The sequence below is a fragment of the Hippocampus bargibanti genome, linkage group LG01, assembly GCF_051943395.1.
Source record: "Hippocampus bargibanti isolate YZ-2025 linkage group LG01, ASM5194339v1, whole genome shotgun sequence".
In the NCBI taxonomy this organism is placed as follows: Eukaryota; Metazoa; Chordata; class Actinopteri; order Syngnathiformes; family Syngnathidae; genus Hippocampus; species Hippocampus bargibanti.
In genome coordinates, this window is record NC_142734.1 from 30,172,515 (window position 1) to 30,190,040 (window position 17,526).

General features: G+C 40.6%; 1 protein-coding gene across 7 annotated transcripts in view; it reads right to left on the bottom strand.

Moving 5' to 3' along the window:
- Window positions 1-17,526, bottom strand: part of kazna (kazrin, periplakin interacting protein a) — a 94,142-nt gene that overhangs the window by 21,006 nt on the left and 55,610 nt on the right. For 5 of the 7 annotated variants that reach the window (XM_089009834.1, XM_089009827.1, XM_089009843.1 and 2 more), the window contains 2 exons: window positions 11,733-11,840; window positions 2,425-2,616 (listed from right to left, as the gene is read on the bottom strand). In XM_089009834.1, the coding sequence (XP_088865960.1) occupies window positions 2,425-2,616; window positions 11,733-11,840 (300 nt within the window). Of the gene's footprint in view, window positions 1-2,424; window positions 2,617-9,088; window positions 9,433-9,452; window positions 9,602-11,732; window positions 11,841-17,526 lie in introns of those variants that run through there. The other 2 variants (XM_089009862.1, XM_089009869.1) reach the window with 2 other exon arrangements.

Consider the following 17,526-nt stretch of genomic DNA (forward strand, 5'->3'; position numbering starts at 1 on the left):
TTCTCGAAAATTTAGGCGATGGCTATGCCCTATGGCTAAAAACAAGTCATTGTGATTATTCATCCAGCAACAACTGCAAAAAAAAAACACGAATGTGAAATAATAAGAAGTTTCATCAAGGGAAATTCGACTTAATTACCTAAACCGTTTCACTGCTTTAGGTGGGTTAGCGTCTGGATGGTTTCACTTCAGTGCACTTGGCAACCTGAACTGTGACAAGAATTTGTTGGGTTTGAGGTTCACTTCCTGAATTGATTGCATCAAAATACATTTTGTTATTTTTAAGGAAAACTGACACGCTTACAATCTCGCCCACGCACCAATTGCAGTGCTTGGACTGCATTTTTTTTTTCTGGGTATCCGATCACCAGATGAGATGAGTGGCATGGGGAGATAAAGCGAGGGAGTCATGTTTTTAGAGCAAGTCGATGTTTATTACAACACAAGTGCCTGGATTCTTTTCCCGAATCGCTTTCCAAACTAGCCCATGCTTCCCACTGCCAAAACCCTTTGCTTTCTTGGAAACATCCGTTACCGCAATGTGTTAAAAGCTTTTGTGTGCCGGCCCGCTTTCATGGTACTTTGCTCCTAAACAGCTTTGACACATGAAAGGATACAGTATTGTATATCGTTGGTTGCCAAACAGGAAATATGGACTCATAGAGAGTTGATAAAGGCTTACAACCGACGTCTCCGGACAAGTTGTGTCCATAATTTGTAAAATGGCTTCAAATGACTTCTACTGAGCGTATTTTAATAAGATTCCACCGCATATAGCTATACAGTAAAGTCTTGTTAGATCGATATCGGATATATCGATAGTCCCGGTTATATCGATACTATTTCTATGCACGCACGGAGAAAATTACATGCAAACAGGGTCGGATATATCGATAGTCCCGGTTATATCGATATTTTTTCGGACTCCCTTGAATATCGATATAACGAGACTTTACTGTATTTTACGTTTTAAGACTCGCTCTGAATATTCAGGAAGTCTTGTTTTTGAGTTGTTGACGAGTCCGTACGTGACGTCATGAAAGGACCGACCCCTGACCGTAAAAAAAGACGCATTGTAGCGTCCTTCCATCACGTCAATGTATTTTGCTGTACATATTTGGTCTGACAACCGTGTTGCACCCAAAAGCATAAAGATATAAAACACCAATATAACATATTTATAATATATAACATATTTTTCCTCGTTCCAGTTCTTGTTTTCTGAAAAGAAGATAAAGGCCAAGAAGAATAAACAATTTCCACAGTTAATCAGTAAAACTTACCCCCAACAAACTGTAATTGACAATTTCCGGTTGCTATCTTTCACACGCTGTTTTCATGGATAAATCGCCCCCCCTGGATCCCTCCAAGCCTCCCTCTCTTGACATTTCCGGACCTTGTAAGCCGTGCAAGATTACCCTTATTGAAGCTTTCATGAGCAGTTGATTACAGTCACGACGACAGACATTGGTCTGGAGACTTTTACATTCCTTCTCAGTGCAAGATTTCATATGACATAAGTCCTAATGAACTGTCAGATAAAGACACAGTCCAGTAACTTAAGAGTTGGTTCTTACATGGTGGCATCATGATCATCATCATCATCATCATCTGATATGATAGTTGTCCATGTTAAGAGCTTTGTTAAAGCTTCAGCTGTTGTTAAAGTGCTATATAAATCAATATGTATTGTATTGTATCATCATCATCATCATCATCATCAAATAAACCCTAGAGACCACTGACAGGTTTTGCTGGTTAACTTTGAGTGCCCTTTTTTGTGCTTGGCACAAACTGCCAAAAGTATTTTTAACAGTCACATAGACTTAATAGCTGTCATTGGTTTTGAATGCTAGAAAAAAAACCGATAACAACAAATAATAATCTTAATAATAATAATAACAATAGTATTATTATTCAAAAAAATGAATTGAAATTTGAAACCGTTGCACATGTGCCTCAGTGAACTGCAGCAGCCCCTGACAGGCCAAAACACTAAGCCATACCTAACCCAAACACTAAGGTCCATAACACGACCAATATGCAGCAGCTGACATCTCATTCTCATTACATGGGACATGAAAATAACCCCTCGCTTTCAGATCAGGTCATAAAAAATAAATCGAGACTCTGCAGGCAATCCTGAATTCTCTTTTAAGTATTGAACTTTAACGCACGGCAGGATGGACTGCACGAAACCTCATCAACGAATAAGAACTCAGATGATGTGCACTAAAACCACTATAAAAATATATTACATCGCTAATATCTCGTTTACGTTGGCAACTCAACCATTTTAGGGAACGAAAAGGAACCTCTTTAGATTTACATGAATTTCCGTGCCAATGAGATGACAGCAGTTCATAACATTGATTGTGTTTTTAAAAAGCGCACACGGCTGGCTCGTTGTTCTGAAGTTCTGACCTTGCAAAGCCTCCTTGGCTCGGTCCAGCTCCTGCTCCCTTTGGGCCACTTGCACGCGGAGCTCAGTAGCAGAAAGCACGTCGGCCGAACATCCTCCTTGGCTCTCCTCCAGGTCTTTACTCAACATATCCTTCATCTGGCGCAGCAGGTGCACCTCTTCCTGCAGTTGGGCCACTTCCTCGCGAAGTAGAACTACAACACAGGCAAGAAGGTGGAGCGTTAAGACGCTGAGGTCTCGAGATAAGCGAACGTTTCAGTGACTTGTAAAGAGTGAACAGACGTCGTTTTTTTTCACACAACCTCCAAATTGGCAAAGACACATGCGTTGAAGCTACGCGCTACAAATGGCATTTTGAGTGGGAGCCAACTGATGTGTGCATCGCCCTGCAGGCGACCGTCAGCCCACGCAGCATCCAACCTGCTGCTCCAGCAGCCAACTTCATTGTGAGTATGGAAGGCCCTTAACTTGTAGCACACTCATTATTTGTCTGTCTGTCTATCTATCAGCAATCTAAATCTCACAACTGCTAATACTGCAATACAATATGCCATACATCCTAATTTATATTGCGCTATCACAACGGCTGCAGCAAAGCGCTTCACATAATGGTCAACACAAAACAAAATAATGAACACAACAGGAACATAAAAACATGAACAGTTATGCAATCTTAACAACTTCCCCCATGTACTCTATGATGATATTGGCAACATAAACTATAAAGATGATTAAAATCAGAACATTTGAGGAACTTTTGTTGGCAACAAAAGGTTCAAATGGAGACGAATGCCATCTGATCTTTTTCTGTGCATGGACCGGCAAGCCAATCTGTGCACTCAGGATCAACTCTCTCTACCTACATTCCATCTGACCAGCCTCTGTTGTGATTATGGCTCACTGAAACAGTAAATTGAACTTTCATTGCTTGCCATTCATGTAAGTTAAGTGACCGCTTCAATCTTCACACTTGTACAATAGTGAGAAGGAACACTGGCACAGTGATTTATGGATACCATTGTCGCCATTTCCTACTCGTGTCATTTAGGGAAAATAGATTGAACTGATGCCTTTGATAATACAGCCGCCTTCGCGGGATAGCTTTGCGGCCGCAGAGAGTGGTGGAAATATCAGTCTGTCTCTTGTGATGCACAATCAGTCTCTTCTGACATAAAAAAGTGTGTAGAAATGTGTTAAAAGCTGTTTTTGTTCTGACTTAATGAGGATCTTTCACGGATTCTTTCACAGTCTCTTAAATTGTTACTCGAGATAAACATCTTTTTTTTAAGCTATGAGTTCTTAAAACGTTTTATGTATGGACAAATTCAACTCTTTGTGTTTTTTCCCCAAACCCAAACTCACTTCAACTTTGACCTGCATTGCTTCCAAGAGTTTTGTTTTAGAAATGCCTTTTTTGAATAGCGCGAAGGTCCTTTTTGATAAGAAAGCAGTACCTTTATGCAACACAACAAATTAAAATTCACAAATGGAAGAACAATCAAAATAACATGTCCGATTGACGATTACAGTTTGGTTTGAAAAAAAATGAAAGACAGGCTGCTGACGGATGTTGAATGATGGACTGTCAAATTGCCCAAATTGTTTGTGAAGGCAACAAGAGAGGCATTGAGAGGACCTCCACCACGCATCACCAAATCCAATTTAGTTGAGGCTTTTATATGAGTTCGAAATGATATTAACTTGATTTGTGATATTTGGCAGTATTTTCAAGGCTGAAACTATCAAGTGATTATATTAAAAAAATACAAGGAGCATCAAAGGCGGGTTTTTTGTCTCGATTCACGGAAGGGCTTGATGAATGCATTCCCACAGCTCCTCATACCTGGGAAGCTCAAAAATGAACCGGTCAGTTAATCACCTTTATGTCAAATCCAACACCGTGCCCGCTTGTAATGAAATGTTATTAAAAAAATAACACAGGTTTCTCATACACTTCACTTCATTTTCAATCACGCTTTTGTTAAATGGACATTGTAAAACCTATTCAGTGAACGACTAATGACATTTATGCTTGTGTGCTCACACAATATCAGCCCCAGTTTGTTGGCTCCATAGTCGCAATAAAGATAAAAAAGCAGAAATGCAACACTAATACCTCAATTTAGAAGCACTGATGATTGCAACTACCTTTCCGATTTTAACAGCATGGGTCTTTTTAAGGACACGAAAGGCCCTGAAAGAAAATTGTGTTTGTATAAGACATCAATGGAAGTCTGTCTCAGTCACACTCACCTTCTTCTTCTCCCATTTTCACAAACACACATACACACAAAAAGCTGAAATTGGAAAAGCAAAACTACCCTCCGAAGAAAACAAAAATAAAAACATTCAACAGTTTGTCATTGAGGCCATTGACCATGAGGCAGATGAAATTGGACTTTGGACTTTGGAGATTGGAGGTCAAAAACTGATTGTGTGTGTGTGTGTGGGTGTGCGTGTGTCTGTGTGCGTGCGCATATGCTGCAAAGCATGTGTGCATGCTTCTCTGTGTGAGATCCTGCTTTGGCAGCCCCATAGTCACTCCTCACGGTCTGAACACCTGAACTGCCATGACATGACGGAGCCATATCTCAGCCAGCAGTGAGCCGACACGCTTGAAATGATTTTCGTAAATATTTTTTGTTGGTTTTAACTAACATGAAAAACCAATACAAGTTAATCAGAGACTAATTAAAACTCAAAGTTCAAATTTCAATGATGCCAGGGCAATACCAATGCATCTCAGTCAGTTTGCATTTCAAGAAGTTAACCTCAGTAACACAAATAAACAACAACCAGACGCTGCCTCACCTTTGACAACACAGAGTGCGTAGTGACACATTAGGCTAGTTATTCATTTGGGCGGGGGGGTAAAAAAGGCTCTAAAAAGAAGCCCATGAATAAACCATCAACTTCAGATTTTGAGGCTCTCTGATCCGAGGCTTCGGTTAGTAACGTGTCATTCTCGTGTGACATCTTGCGTGACAACAATCTGGACTGCCAAGGCGGAAGTAGCACTTCCTAAGCATTCAAATGTCGAAAGTTCCACTCCAATACGGCATCCTTTGAAGTTGGAAATAGCGGAGGTAATGCAGGAAAAAAGGAGAATTGTTGAAAATAAGCTATGAGGAGAACTGCCTAAATGTCAACCTCGATAAAAACTATGAGGTAAATTTGTAGACTATATTCACACCGCAAACTGCAAGCCGCCGAGAGCAAATTCATCAGTGGCACGTGACGATAGCAGGTGAGAGTGATGAGGGCGGCTTTCAGAGATGGTCTGCGGGTGCTTGGAGCAGGATTAGTGAGTCAATTCTTATGAGCTGAACAATCTCCCTGTGTCGCTGGAGGGGAATGAAAGGGTCGCAGATGATGAAAATGAGAAAGGATGGAAGGAGGAAAAAAGAAATAAAAAAATCAACTTGCCTTAGGGCACTTTATTTCAGAAATCAAACTAATAGTTTGTATCACTGTCTGACGATGATGATGATGATGATGATGAAAAAAAACAAAAGAAAAGAAAAGGGCTTGCTATTTATAAATGAGGGGAAAAAATCATGTGTATGAGATCTGCACTTTTTGCTTTATGATTACATATTCACAATTAGGTCATGTATCCATGAAAAGGTTTCTTCAGCCATCATCTGTACTTCTTTGAAGGTGTCGGACATTTCGTTCCTCATCCGAAGAGCTTCGTCAGCGAACTAAAGTTGTGCTGGTAACTCTGGCCCTATATACAGACCTCTGGTCTGATAGGTTCCTGCTCTACGGTTGGTGGAGCAGTAGACTACTCCCTGAAGCTAATCTGATTACTTCTTTTGTTCTGTCGGATTACCTCTTATGTTTTATGCCTGGGTCTGATTGCCCCATTCGCTCTGGTATCATCTCATATGGGGCACCTTCTAAGGCGCATAGAAGAGAAGCTACAATAGTACGCTGATGTTGCATTATGCATCCACAACAAGGAAAAATTAAAAGGAAATCCAATCCAATACAATACAATACAATACAATACAGCTCGATATACATTGCAGTTTCACAACCGCTGCAGCTGTGACGAAGCTCTTTACAGAACATTTTAAATACTACGCCCAAGAAATCAGATAATCAGATTATTATATATATATATATAAGACGCATTGTCAGGTTTGTGGATAACTGAATTGTTTTAGGTGTTTCCTGTCGTGCTAAAAAAAGATCTCTAAAACAGGATGCTGAGCCAACAAATTTTTCAGAAATTTCCTTTCTGAAAAATGCATCAAAAAATTAGCACAGGAAGCCATACATTGAATGAATGAATGAATGAATGAATGAATGAATGAATGAATGAATGAGTCTGTGAATTATTGGATTGTGTTACTGTGTTACACATCATAGTTGGTGGTCATTTTATTGAAAATGGTTGCAACAAACTACGAATAAAACATCCAGATTCGCTGTGTTCCTCAAGTTACGTTGTAACGAGGCCATTAATAAAAACATTTATTTTAAGCACTTCTAACTCCCACACCCCAAAATAAATGAATTCATCAGAAAATGATTCACATCAAATGCCTCAATTTGATCAGCGTGTGAGTCGCTTCGCTCTCATCAGTCACTCTATAGATCAAGAGATGTGTACATCCCATCTGATATCCGCATGCCTGGAAGTGAAACTATTTCATGCTTCAAGTCCTTGCGACGGTGACGGCTGAACTTGTGAGAGTGGGGTTATAGCCACACTCGACTTGTCTGTGAGCAGACAAGTGATCAGAGGGAACGATAGACTGTCATCTTCACATTGCGGACCACTCTGTGCGTGTTGGCATTGTGGTCGCTGATGCTATCATTTAGAATAGCGACATGTCGCATCGCTGAAAAAAAGATGTAGATTTTAAAAGAAAAGTGGAATTTATAGCTTTTTTCAGGTTGCACTTTTGTGCTCCAAGCAGCGATGATGGAATGGATCAGCAGATTTTGGACCAAACTTTTTGGACTGAAACTTCCATCCATCCATCCATTTTCCGTACCGCTTATTCCTCATTAGGGGCGCGGGGGGTGTTGGAGCCTATCTCAGCTGTCTTCGGGCACGAGGCGGGGGACACCCTGAATTGGTTGCCAGCTAATCGCAGGGCACACAAAGATGTACGACAGTCACTCTCACACTCACACAGGGACAATTTAGAGTGGTCAAATTGCCTGCCATGCATGTTTTTGGAGTGTGGGAGGAAACCGGACGCCCTGGAGAAAACCCACCCGGGTCCGGGGAGAACATGCAAACTCCACACAGGGAGGCCGGACCGGGAAATAGCCAAATGGCTCACCAAAGCGGAATTCACAGATGTCAGGGAAGTTTGAGGACAAAAGGTGAGGCATCAAAGTGCAACTGCGAACGCATTAGCACGCTCGCAGCGCTCAGGCGAGGTTCAGCAATGAATCGCCTGTAGGTGTTTGTTTTGGTGCGAAAGCACTCATTTTCACAAGCGCACCTCGGTGTAAAGCCCTGTAGGTCTTATTGAAAAACATGCAACTAAGTCTATTTTCATAACTCAATGTTAACGGAACACGAAACAGTTCACGATATACTACATGCGCTCCCCCGACATTGGAAGCAGAGAAAAATGAAAAATAAAACGTTTAAATTAAATAATGAGTCGCCACATGAATGCAAACATGCAATTTTTTGTTGTTTTGACTTCAACACGGTGCCGCGAGAGTGGCTGCCTTTACAGCAGCTCCCAGATTATATTTTTCTACGTGTACATAACTTTGCTGCTGTTGGAAATAGGAATTTCTCCAATGTGAAACAAATAAAGGTACTCTATTTTCGAGTGTATAAGGTGCACCGGTGTATAAGGCGCAAGCCCAATGAATGGTGTATTTTCAAACTTTTTCTATATATAAGGCGCACCGGATTATGAAGTGCACCTTCAATGAATAAAAAAAGTTTTCCAAATATAATATATAAATAGATAACAGTTTTCCAAATATAAAGCACATCATATTATAAGACACTACAGTCGGGTAGCTGTAGCTGGGGTTACGCACTACTTCTACTCATGAAAATGGAGTCAGTGGCAGTTGGCAGTAATTGAGAGAACTGTTGTGGATCAACATTACTTCATTTATAAAGCGTACCTACGTATAAAGCGCAGGGTAATCTTTTGAAGAAAATGAAGGCTTTTGGGTGCGCCTTATACCAGTGTCTGAATCTCATGACAAAAAGTTAGTGGACACCAGGGCAGAAAACTCTGAAAAGTTGCCAGCCCAGCCATAAAGTTGCCTGTCCGAAGCAGCCTGCTTCGGACTCCACCCTGACTTCAGAGTTTTGAAAGCCGCTGAGAAAGTGGAGTCCACATGGCTCGTAGCATTTTGTTTGTAGCTTTTGCTTTATTGAATAAAACAAACGTTTGCTTTGAAAAAAAAAACAAAAAAAAAAAAACTTTTTTTTCTTGAAAAAGTTGTCGGCCATGCGGGCCGAGACGTTTTGAAAGTTGTACACCCGACGTAAAAGTTGTACGCCCTGGGCCACCCGTCAGACACTATTTCAAACATTGCTTATACACTTTAAAATATGGCATTCTCATGTCATTACTCGCGACAGCTCAAAGTGTGTTCACTCTAAACATCCAAATGACCTTTTACATAGTGAAGCGCCCAAAAAAAAAGCTTGAGGACAAACCTCACTTGATACAACTGTAGATTAACCTCGTCAAAAGCCTTGAACGCAAGTGCAAAACTCCACTCCTGCCCTCCTTTGAATTGGTAGGTTAAAGGTCGCAGGTACACAAGGAGAGCGAGTTCAGGCTAAAACAAGTGCTGGCAGGTTAAAGTCTCTCAACGGCCCGACCGTTAAGCAGGTGACTGAATGGGGGGGAAAGCCCACTATCAGATCAAGCCGCTTTGGACATACGAGACGAGTCATTAAAGTGAAAAAATGAAGCAGGTGGAAACTCCCATCTGGGGAATAATGACCCATCGCTGCATTTCCATTTCAAAAAGTGGATTGAAAATCATCCTCCAGTCGAATGCAACGGCCACTTCCACTCACCACACTGCGCCTACTCCCCGACTGACTTCATCCCCATCCGAGTAAAGGCAATCGTCTGCCAAGGCCTTTGACGATGCCTCCCAAAAAAAAACATTTTAAAAGCAAAAACAAAAGAAAGAAAGAAAATCTCGCACTCAGCTCGCGTTCGCTCAAATGCATACAGACATGCGTACACAAACAAGGGCGGAGCCAAGTCTAGGTGTTGGTTTGCAGTCAGGTGAGTGTTGGCGGGCTGCTCGGCAGCACGCCTGGCGGCTGTTGACTTGCCTTAGGGTCTACCGGAACATAAACAATATGCGACTCATCCATGAATTTGAAACACAAGGCGTGCTCAATGCTGAATGCCCCATTTAAAAAAAATATCTATTTATCTACTTAACTAGCGATTGATCTATTTATCTTTCTTTGTATTTATTTATCTATCCATTCATCCATTTATTTATTTATCTATTTATTTATCAATGTTTCTATTTATTCATCCATTTATCCATTTTCCCATGTATTTATCTATTTATTTATTTATCCATTTAATTATTTATGTATTTATGTACGTATTTATGTATTTATGTATGTATTTATGTATGTATTTATTTATTTAGGCATCAGATTGTCGCAGTTCTGTTTTAGACTCAATCCACTTTCCTCAATGCAATTCCTCTTGTGCACGCCATTATGCGTAAAAGCACAAATATTGTTTAAGTTGCCTTGATTGCACTGTATTTATATACCGGTACTGTATTTATCTATTCATTCATTTATTCATTCATTCATTGTGTATTTATTTATGTATCTATTTATTTATGTATATGCATATTTATTTATTTATTTATTTATTTCGCTCTTGCGCTCCAAGGCATTGTTGCTGATGCCATCTGATTGTTTTCAAAAATGGTCATTGCAGTTTGGCTGGAAAAGATGCCGCTCTGCTAATTTTCCTGTCGGCAACACAATCTGCGAATCACTGCATGACAAGAGACAAGAAACTTGTCAGTACGCTCCTCATTTCTCCTCCTTTCATAACGTGCACACTGCACCCCTCTGCCCCCACCGCTATCCACCTCACATGGGATTTCCGGTGGATTTGCGACATAAGTCTGAGGGATGTCCATTCCTCTCCCATGACCTCTGTCTTACCCTCCAGCTTTTTGCTCCGTTACTTCAGGCAAAGCACATAAATGAATTCAAAGCATAGTAGCATGATAGATGAGGGTTTTAACACAATTACATGCCCTTTTTTTTCTTTGACACATGACCTGAATCCCACTCAGAGGATGACATTGAACAGGCACACAAATAAAAAGGAGACACTGCAAAATAACCATGATGAATATCAACAATATCAATACTTGTTTTTTTTTCTTGCTTGTCTATAAGGGTCACAATTACGAGGTAGAAAATGCTTAAGCAAGCCTTTGTGTAGGAGTATATTGGCGAAGCTATTACCGACACATGGAAATGACTGTGGAGATGCTTGGATATTGTAAATAGTTGCAATTTAAAGTGCACACTTGTCGGCTTAGGGGGGTTTCAACGGGGAAAGGTGTTTTAGGAAAATCCAGGTAAGTACTGTGCACGGACAGTCCAAGTCTGACAGATTTCAATGAGGGGCATAGCTTTGAAAATGTGAGCAATTTTGAACAGCGTAAATGATCTACTAAGAATAAGAAAAACTTTATTCTGTCTCACATTGGAGACATTCTTAATTTACAGCTGGAATATTATGAAAGGAAAGTAAAAGAACAAACAGTATAGGACCCGCTGTAAAGGCAATGACTCTCACGGCGCCATGTTCAAATCACAATAATATAATAATACAATAATACATCACGAAACGTAAGACGCGTCTTGTTATGTGGGTAATGTTGTCCCCATCGTTTCCTTGAAAGAGTTGTAGACCAAATAAGGAAATAACGGGGGCTCATTTTGAAACAGGAAAAACTCCCTTGGAAAGATAAACTCTCGAGATTTCCAGCTAAATGGGTAACTGGCAGTTTTTAAATTGCCAGCAAGATTTAATGGTAGCCTAATCATAAACCGTTTCGCAATGTCTAGAATGCCGTATCAGTTCTCGTGAACACGTCATGTAACTCTTCCTAAGAATGTCCTCGCCATGTTCTTTTTATAATTGGAAGGGAAGTGTCCGCGTGATTTTTGCCAAGATCACATCAAATGATTGACAATTTGTCCATGACAACATTTGCACACGATTAGCTGTGGTTACTCAAGCTAAAAATTGGCAGAGGATTGGGCCTGGAAAAAAAAGATTTAAAACGTGCATACCTTTATCCAGGGAGGCATCAGGAGAGTTAAAGTCCATCAGACTGCTGATTTCACTTGTGTAGCACAGATCAGTGGAGGGGGCTTTCTGCCTGGTGTGCAGAGATGTAGCTGGAACAAAAACAAATAACGTACAGTGTTCATTCAATATGCAAGATTTCAGGGAAGAAAAAATAAATAATATCGAACTAATGTCGATCATTTTTTTGTTGACTCCTTCAAGCAGTGGAACATAAATCACCTAAGAACAGCATTCCTCTTAATACACCTTTCACTCAACAATGTACGTTATCCCGCCCCCCGGGAAGCTTGTTCAGTATTTACCGCAGTCCTCGAATGCAACATCATGAAAAACAACCAAAACTCTGCAACGTCACAGTCAAATATTAGCATTTTTATGACTCCAGTTTGATTGGCTTCTGATGAGGTTCAACAGCTTTAATATAGTTTCCGGTAACCACCAGTGAGAGCAGAACAAATGGATTGCTCCAGGCCGGTTCCCTAAAGTGTCCATGAAACCGCAGCGAGCGCAGTCAGCGTTTGTTGTTCATCTAAATAAAAATGAGCAAGACCGTTCCAAATGTAGTTTTTGTCCATGCGTACATCATATTTTGATAAATTACATCCTTTGACAGACATCCATTTTTGGGACAGGAGACAGAGGCTGAGAATTATTTAATTTTATGTATTTTTTTAATTAATTTTACAAAGGACAGACAAAGCAAGGACCCATGTGGGTTTTCGCCTGTCCCTTTATTTATCACAAACCGGGTTAGGTATGTGGTCCTGGAAGGCAAAATAAGGCCAGAGAGTCGCCAAACACCATTTTCTGAACAAACAAAAAATCTCAACAGTTTTTTTGGGGAAAAACTGCCAACTCATACACAGTCAGAGAACATAAAATGCCTACAGACACCCATGTCACAATCAATCAGTTTTCAATCAGTAAAGAAAGATGGTTTTGTGTGTACTGCGCCCGACCAACTTTATTTACATAGCAAAAAAAGAACCTCCTTTTCTCTACTACACTACACTCATGACCCCGCCACGACTAGCCTACCCACTATCAAGCTTTTAGGAAGCCATTAGTGGTTGAACTACATGTAAGTAATAATTACAAGCCCATGTGTCTGTCGGGGAAAGCAAAGGGTCAAGGGGTGGTGCAGCCTTTTTCGCAAGATTAGCCATCACACTTGCGATAATGGATTCCATTAGGCAAAATATAACAGCCTCATTCTGTGTTCAGCTTCAAGTGATTGTTTTGAGCCTATCAGATGCACAAAATCAGCCATTAATTTAGAAATACTCAACAAACATAGGGTACTGTATATATTGGTGCTGCAAATGCTGAGATGTTAAAAAACAATCTTTCAAGGATTCCCTATGGCGCTGTCAAGATCAATTTTAAGAACGAGTGACAGAGAGAGAGAGAGAGAGAGAGAGAGACAGAGAGAGAGACTGAGAGCGAGACAGAGAGCGAGACAGAGAGACAGAGACAGGGAGAGACTGAGAGAGACAGAGAGAAAGCGAGACAGAGAGAAAGCGAGACAGAGAGAGAGAGAGAGAGAGAGAGAGAGAGAGAGAGAGAGAGAGAGAGAGAGAGAGAGAGAGAGAGAGAGAGAGAGAGAGAGAGAGAGAGAAAGAGAGAGAGAGAGGCTAGCTAGCTAAAATAGATCAGACAGATAGGTTAGCTAGCGAACTGGTGATTAGCTAGCGAGCTAACAAGCTTGCTGGATAGCTGGACGGACGGACAGACATAGACAGTAATAATAATAATAATAATAATAATACAGTAAAGTCTCGTTATATCGATATTCAAGGGAGTCCGAAAAAATATCGATATAACCAAGACTATCGATATATCCGACCCTGTTTGCATGTAATTTTCTCAGTGCGTGCATAGAAATAGTATCGATATAACCGGGACTATCGATATATCCGATATCGATATAACGAGACTTTACTGTCATAATATTAACAATAATATTTTATTTATAAGCACCATTCAAAGCTCTCAAGGACACTTCACAATCCCACAACAATGACATAGATAGACAGATAGGTAGATCTCAGTTCAAAACAACTGGTGTACCGTATATATATTTTGTGGGTACATGAACACAAGTATCGGATCATTGGGAATGACGTTTCTCCCGCGATTACACTTTCACATTAGGATAAAAATACACAATATATTAGCAGTGACATTGCACAGAGAGAAGTATGAGGACTCTATTACTCGATCAAAATGTTGAATGATTCAATAAAAGCGGCACTTTATATTGAAGTCCCTGCACGACTTCCCAGTGTGCCATACTCACAGAGTTCAAAATTAGAACATTAATTTCAAGGTAAATCAAGTATTTACAGCTGCAAAGAACTTAACTTGGCATGATTCCGAGATTAAATGTCTCCTATTTGACACCCCGGAAGGGAATGATTGAAATGAATTACTCCAGTGCTCATGGGCCTTCTGTCCCCTTGAATGCTTTCGTCTGACTCCATCACCTCTCTTCCTTCCTCATTTTCCCATTGACTTTTTATGTATTTAATTTAAATGGTGTTCCCCAAAGCACTTCTTACAACTGTGCCAGTCAATTTTTTATCTGCGGAAAAAGTGTCGGGTGGAACAAAGGAAGGCCCTAATGACTAGTGGAGGTGATTAAGGACTGAATGGAACCTATTGCGGGAGACCTTCGCTGAGCTACCCGTGTTCTTCAAGTCGGTCTGTTATTCGCAGATAGGCGGTGCTTTTCTAACGTCTGCCACACGCCTTTAATTGCAGCGACATCCCCTGGACCGCTGGCTGCCGGACTTGAGATAACGCCAACGAATTCATGCATTAATCACATCCACCTGTCCCAAGACCCCAATTTAAGTGTCCGTCTAAATATACAGCACATAATAATGGTCCAGGAGTGTGATTGAGGCGCGACTCTGCTAGTTAACATTCGCCACTTACGCCAACCACCTCAGATCTGAATTCATATTGTAATGAACGTCGGGCAGGATGTACTACGTGGCTAAAAAAACAATGAGAAATGACAATGACGCGGCGGTTTGCAAATGTCCTTATCAGAGTCACGCTCCGAGGTAAATAATGTCACCACTCAATCGAGTGTTTTCAAACGTCCTTTTGAATCTATTCTTGACAGTCAGGGGATAGTTTCTTGAATAAAAAAGAATTAAACAGACGACGACAACCAAAGAATATATTGTTCCGACAATCAAAGTAGCCAAGAAAGCCAAACGTGCGTATGCTAGTATCTACTCCTGTGTGTGTTTAGAGATCAATGCTGCTTTTTGAGCCTACGTGTGTAATGACATGACAAATCATTTTACAGAACCTTTGTGGATTATTTAGTCCGGCTACTTCATTAGGTATTCACTTACGCTGATGATCATTTTCCACATGCGCCACAAACAAATCCGTAATTAGCAAGACACAGGGTGAGGAAAGGAAATTATTGGATTGATGAATCATAGAGAGTAATGTTCTTCCACACGGCATACTGTATATCTGTGATGAAGTGAGTCCATGAAGGAATTTTGCTGAAATAAAGTCAACCGCAACCGGCCATACAATTCTGACTCAATTTAAACAATAACATGGAGAATACGTCGTTCGAGAAACAAAACATTCTGATTGACTTTCTGATTTTCATCATGAGCACTTGAAGCTCATTATGTGCCGACATAGCGGCAGTGATGGAGTGACGTGGGCGAACACCTGCAAATGTACTTGTGCAGTGTTGTCGTTGACAACCACTTGACGCTTGAACCATCTTCTCTGGCCTCTTCAGCATTGGGGCCACTGATCTGAGAGAGCAAGTGTGTGACAATTAAAGTGCATCTCTGGGGTGCCAGAATGCTGCAAGAAGACCAAAATAAGAACCCCTCGGCCCCCAAAAGGCAAACAAAGGAGGTTAAGTATGATTAGTGTCATCTAGCGTCTCAGTCTTTTTTTTTTTCAAAGTTAGCATGTAGCCAATTTTGGATTGTTTAGTTTCAATTTCAAGTGTCAATCGTCAGGTACAGGATTTGATTCTGGGCCTTCCTGTGTAGAGTTTGCATGTTGCCTCTTACATTCCCAAAACACGCATGGCAAGTTAATGGAAAGCTCTAAATTGTTCCGAGGTGTGATGGTGAACGTGAATGGTGGTTCATCTTTGTGTGTTTTTTTGATTTCTTGGCAACCAGTTCAGGGTGCCTCCAAACCCCCACACACCTATTTCTATTTGATAGCTTTTTTGCCTAAGTATCAAAACAGGTATTGCTCTCGGCAGATGCTAAAAACCAAAGACGCCCACTCTGGTGAGAAAAAAAAATCAAAGCGTGATCAAGTCCTCGCCACTGATTATTGTTGATTTTTTATTGCTTAATTGGTGTTACACTAAAAAAAAAACAGATGGATTTATAAATCAAATACAACTTTCACCCGCAGATAAAAATGATTACAAAAACATTTAGAGGAAAAAATGCTTGTTGTGGGCTTTCAACAAATCAAGCATGATGTCAAAAATCTATTTTTTTTCATGCTAATTGTGAAATGATCAGAGAAGAGGGATGAGTGCAAATCTGTAATTTATAAATATAAATAAGTAAGTAAATATAAATAAATAAGTCAATGAATGAGTCATGTGACATGCAGGGCGTTTGCTAACTTGAGTTAGGGATTTAAATGCACTTCTTGAAGTAGCCATTGAATATTGTCCCTGAATACAGTTTGGCTTTTGGTACCGGCAAATTGGCGTTTTCATGTTTATTATGTTTGTAAGTCATTATAAGTGCCTTGCATGCTGGGTCCGAGAGGACAGTAATTTCATATGTGCTGTATGTCATGCATATTAGCATATTTGACAATAAAGCTCACTTTGACTTTGACTCGATATTAATTAAGTTAACTTTTTTTCTGACAGCGGCACAGAAACAAACAAACAAAAAAAAAGAAACTGTCCTGAAAACTCATTCCACTTCATCCCAAGTCTTCATGGAAAAAAGATGATTCAAAAGGAGTACAAAAGTTGACATTCCACTTCCAGCTCAGTGTTGTGAAAAATAGCAAGTGTGTTATGTTCTGCGACCCCCACGGTGACATCCAAGCAAATAGAATGAGTCAATGGCTTCATATCAGGTTTGAGAAGAGTAGCTTGAGGCTGCATTCAACAAGGGTACTTCAACTCTCACCGCTCCAGAGGAGAGGCAGTCGCCGCTGCAGATAAGCGAGAAGCGGCAGATGGTGAAAGGGTAGGGGGGGGGGGGGGGTTAGGTGGTCTAGGAAGTGGCAGTCAGAAAAAAGCAATACCGTACAGACAGTTAATCATGTTATTGATTGTGGCCTGTGGAATATTTTTTAATGGCGATGGGAAGTTGCCATTGATTTGCCCTTCCATTTTGAAGCGCTTACCTAGTTGAGGGTCACTTCGGAGCTGGATCCTTTCCCGTGCTGACATTGAGTGAGAGGTGGGTTGCACACGAGCTAGTGGCTCGTCAGTCACAGTGCACAGAAAGACAATTCTGATCTACCTTATCCTCACAACGGGGACCAGCCAATCGCAGGGCATACAGAAACGAACAACCATGAACGCTCACACAAACACGTGGATGTGAGAAAACCCAAGCAGGCACGGGGAGTATATCAATAAAAACTGTTTGCCGCACAATGGAGACATTCCAAATTTACAAAATATGCTGAAAGGATAAAAAAAAATGCACGAGTACAGTCATACCTTGGTTTTCAAGCATAATCCGTTCCAGAAACCCGTTCGAAAACCAAAACATTTTCCATTACAATCAA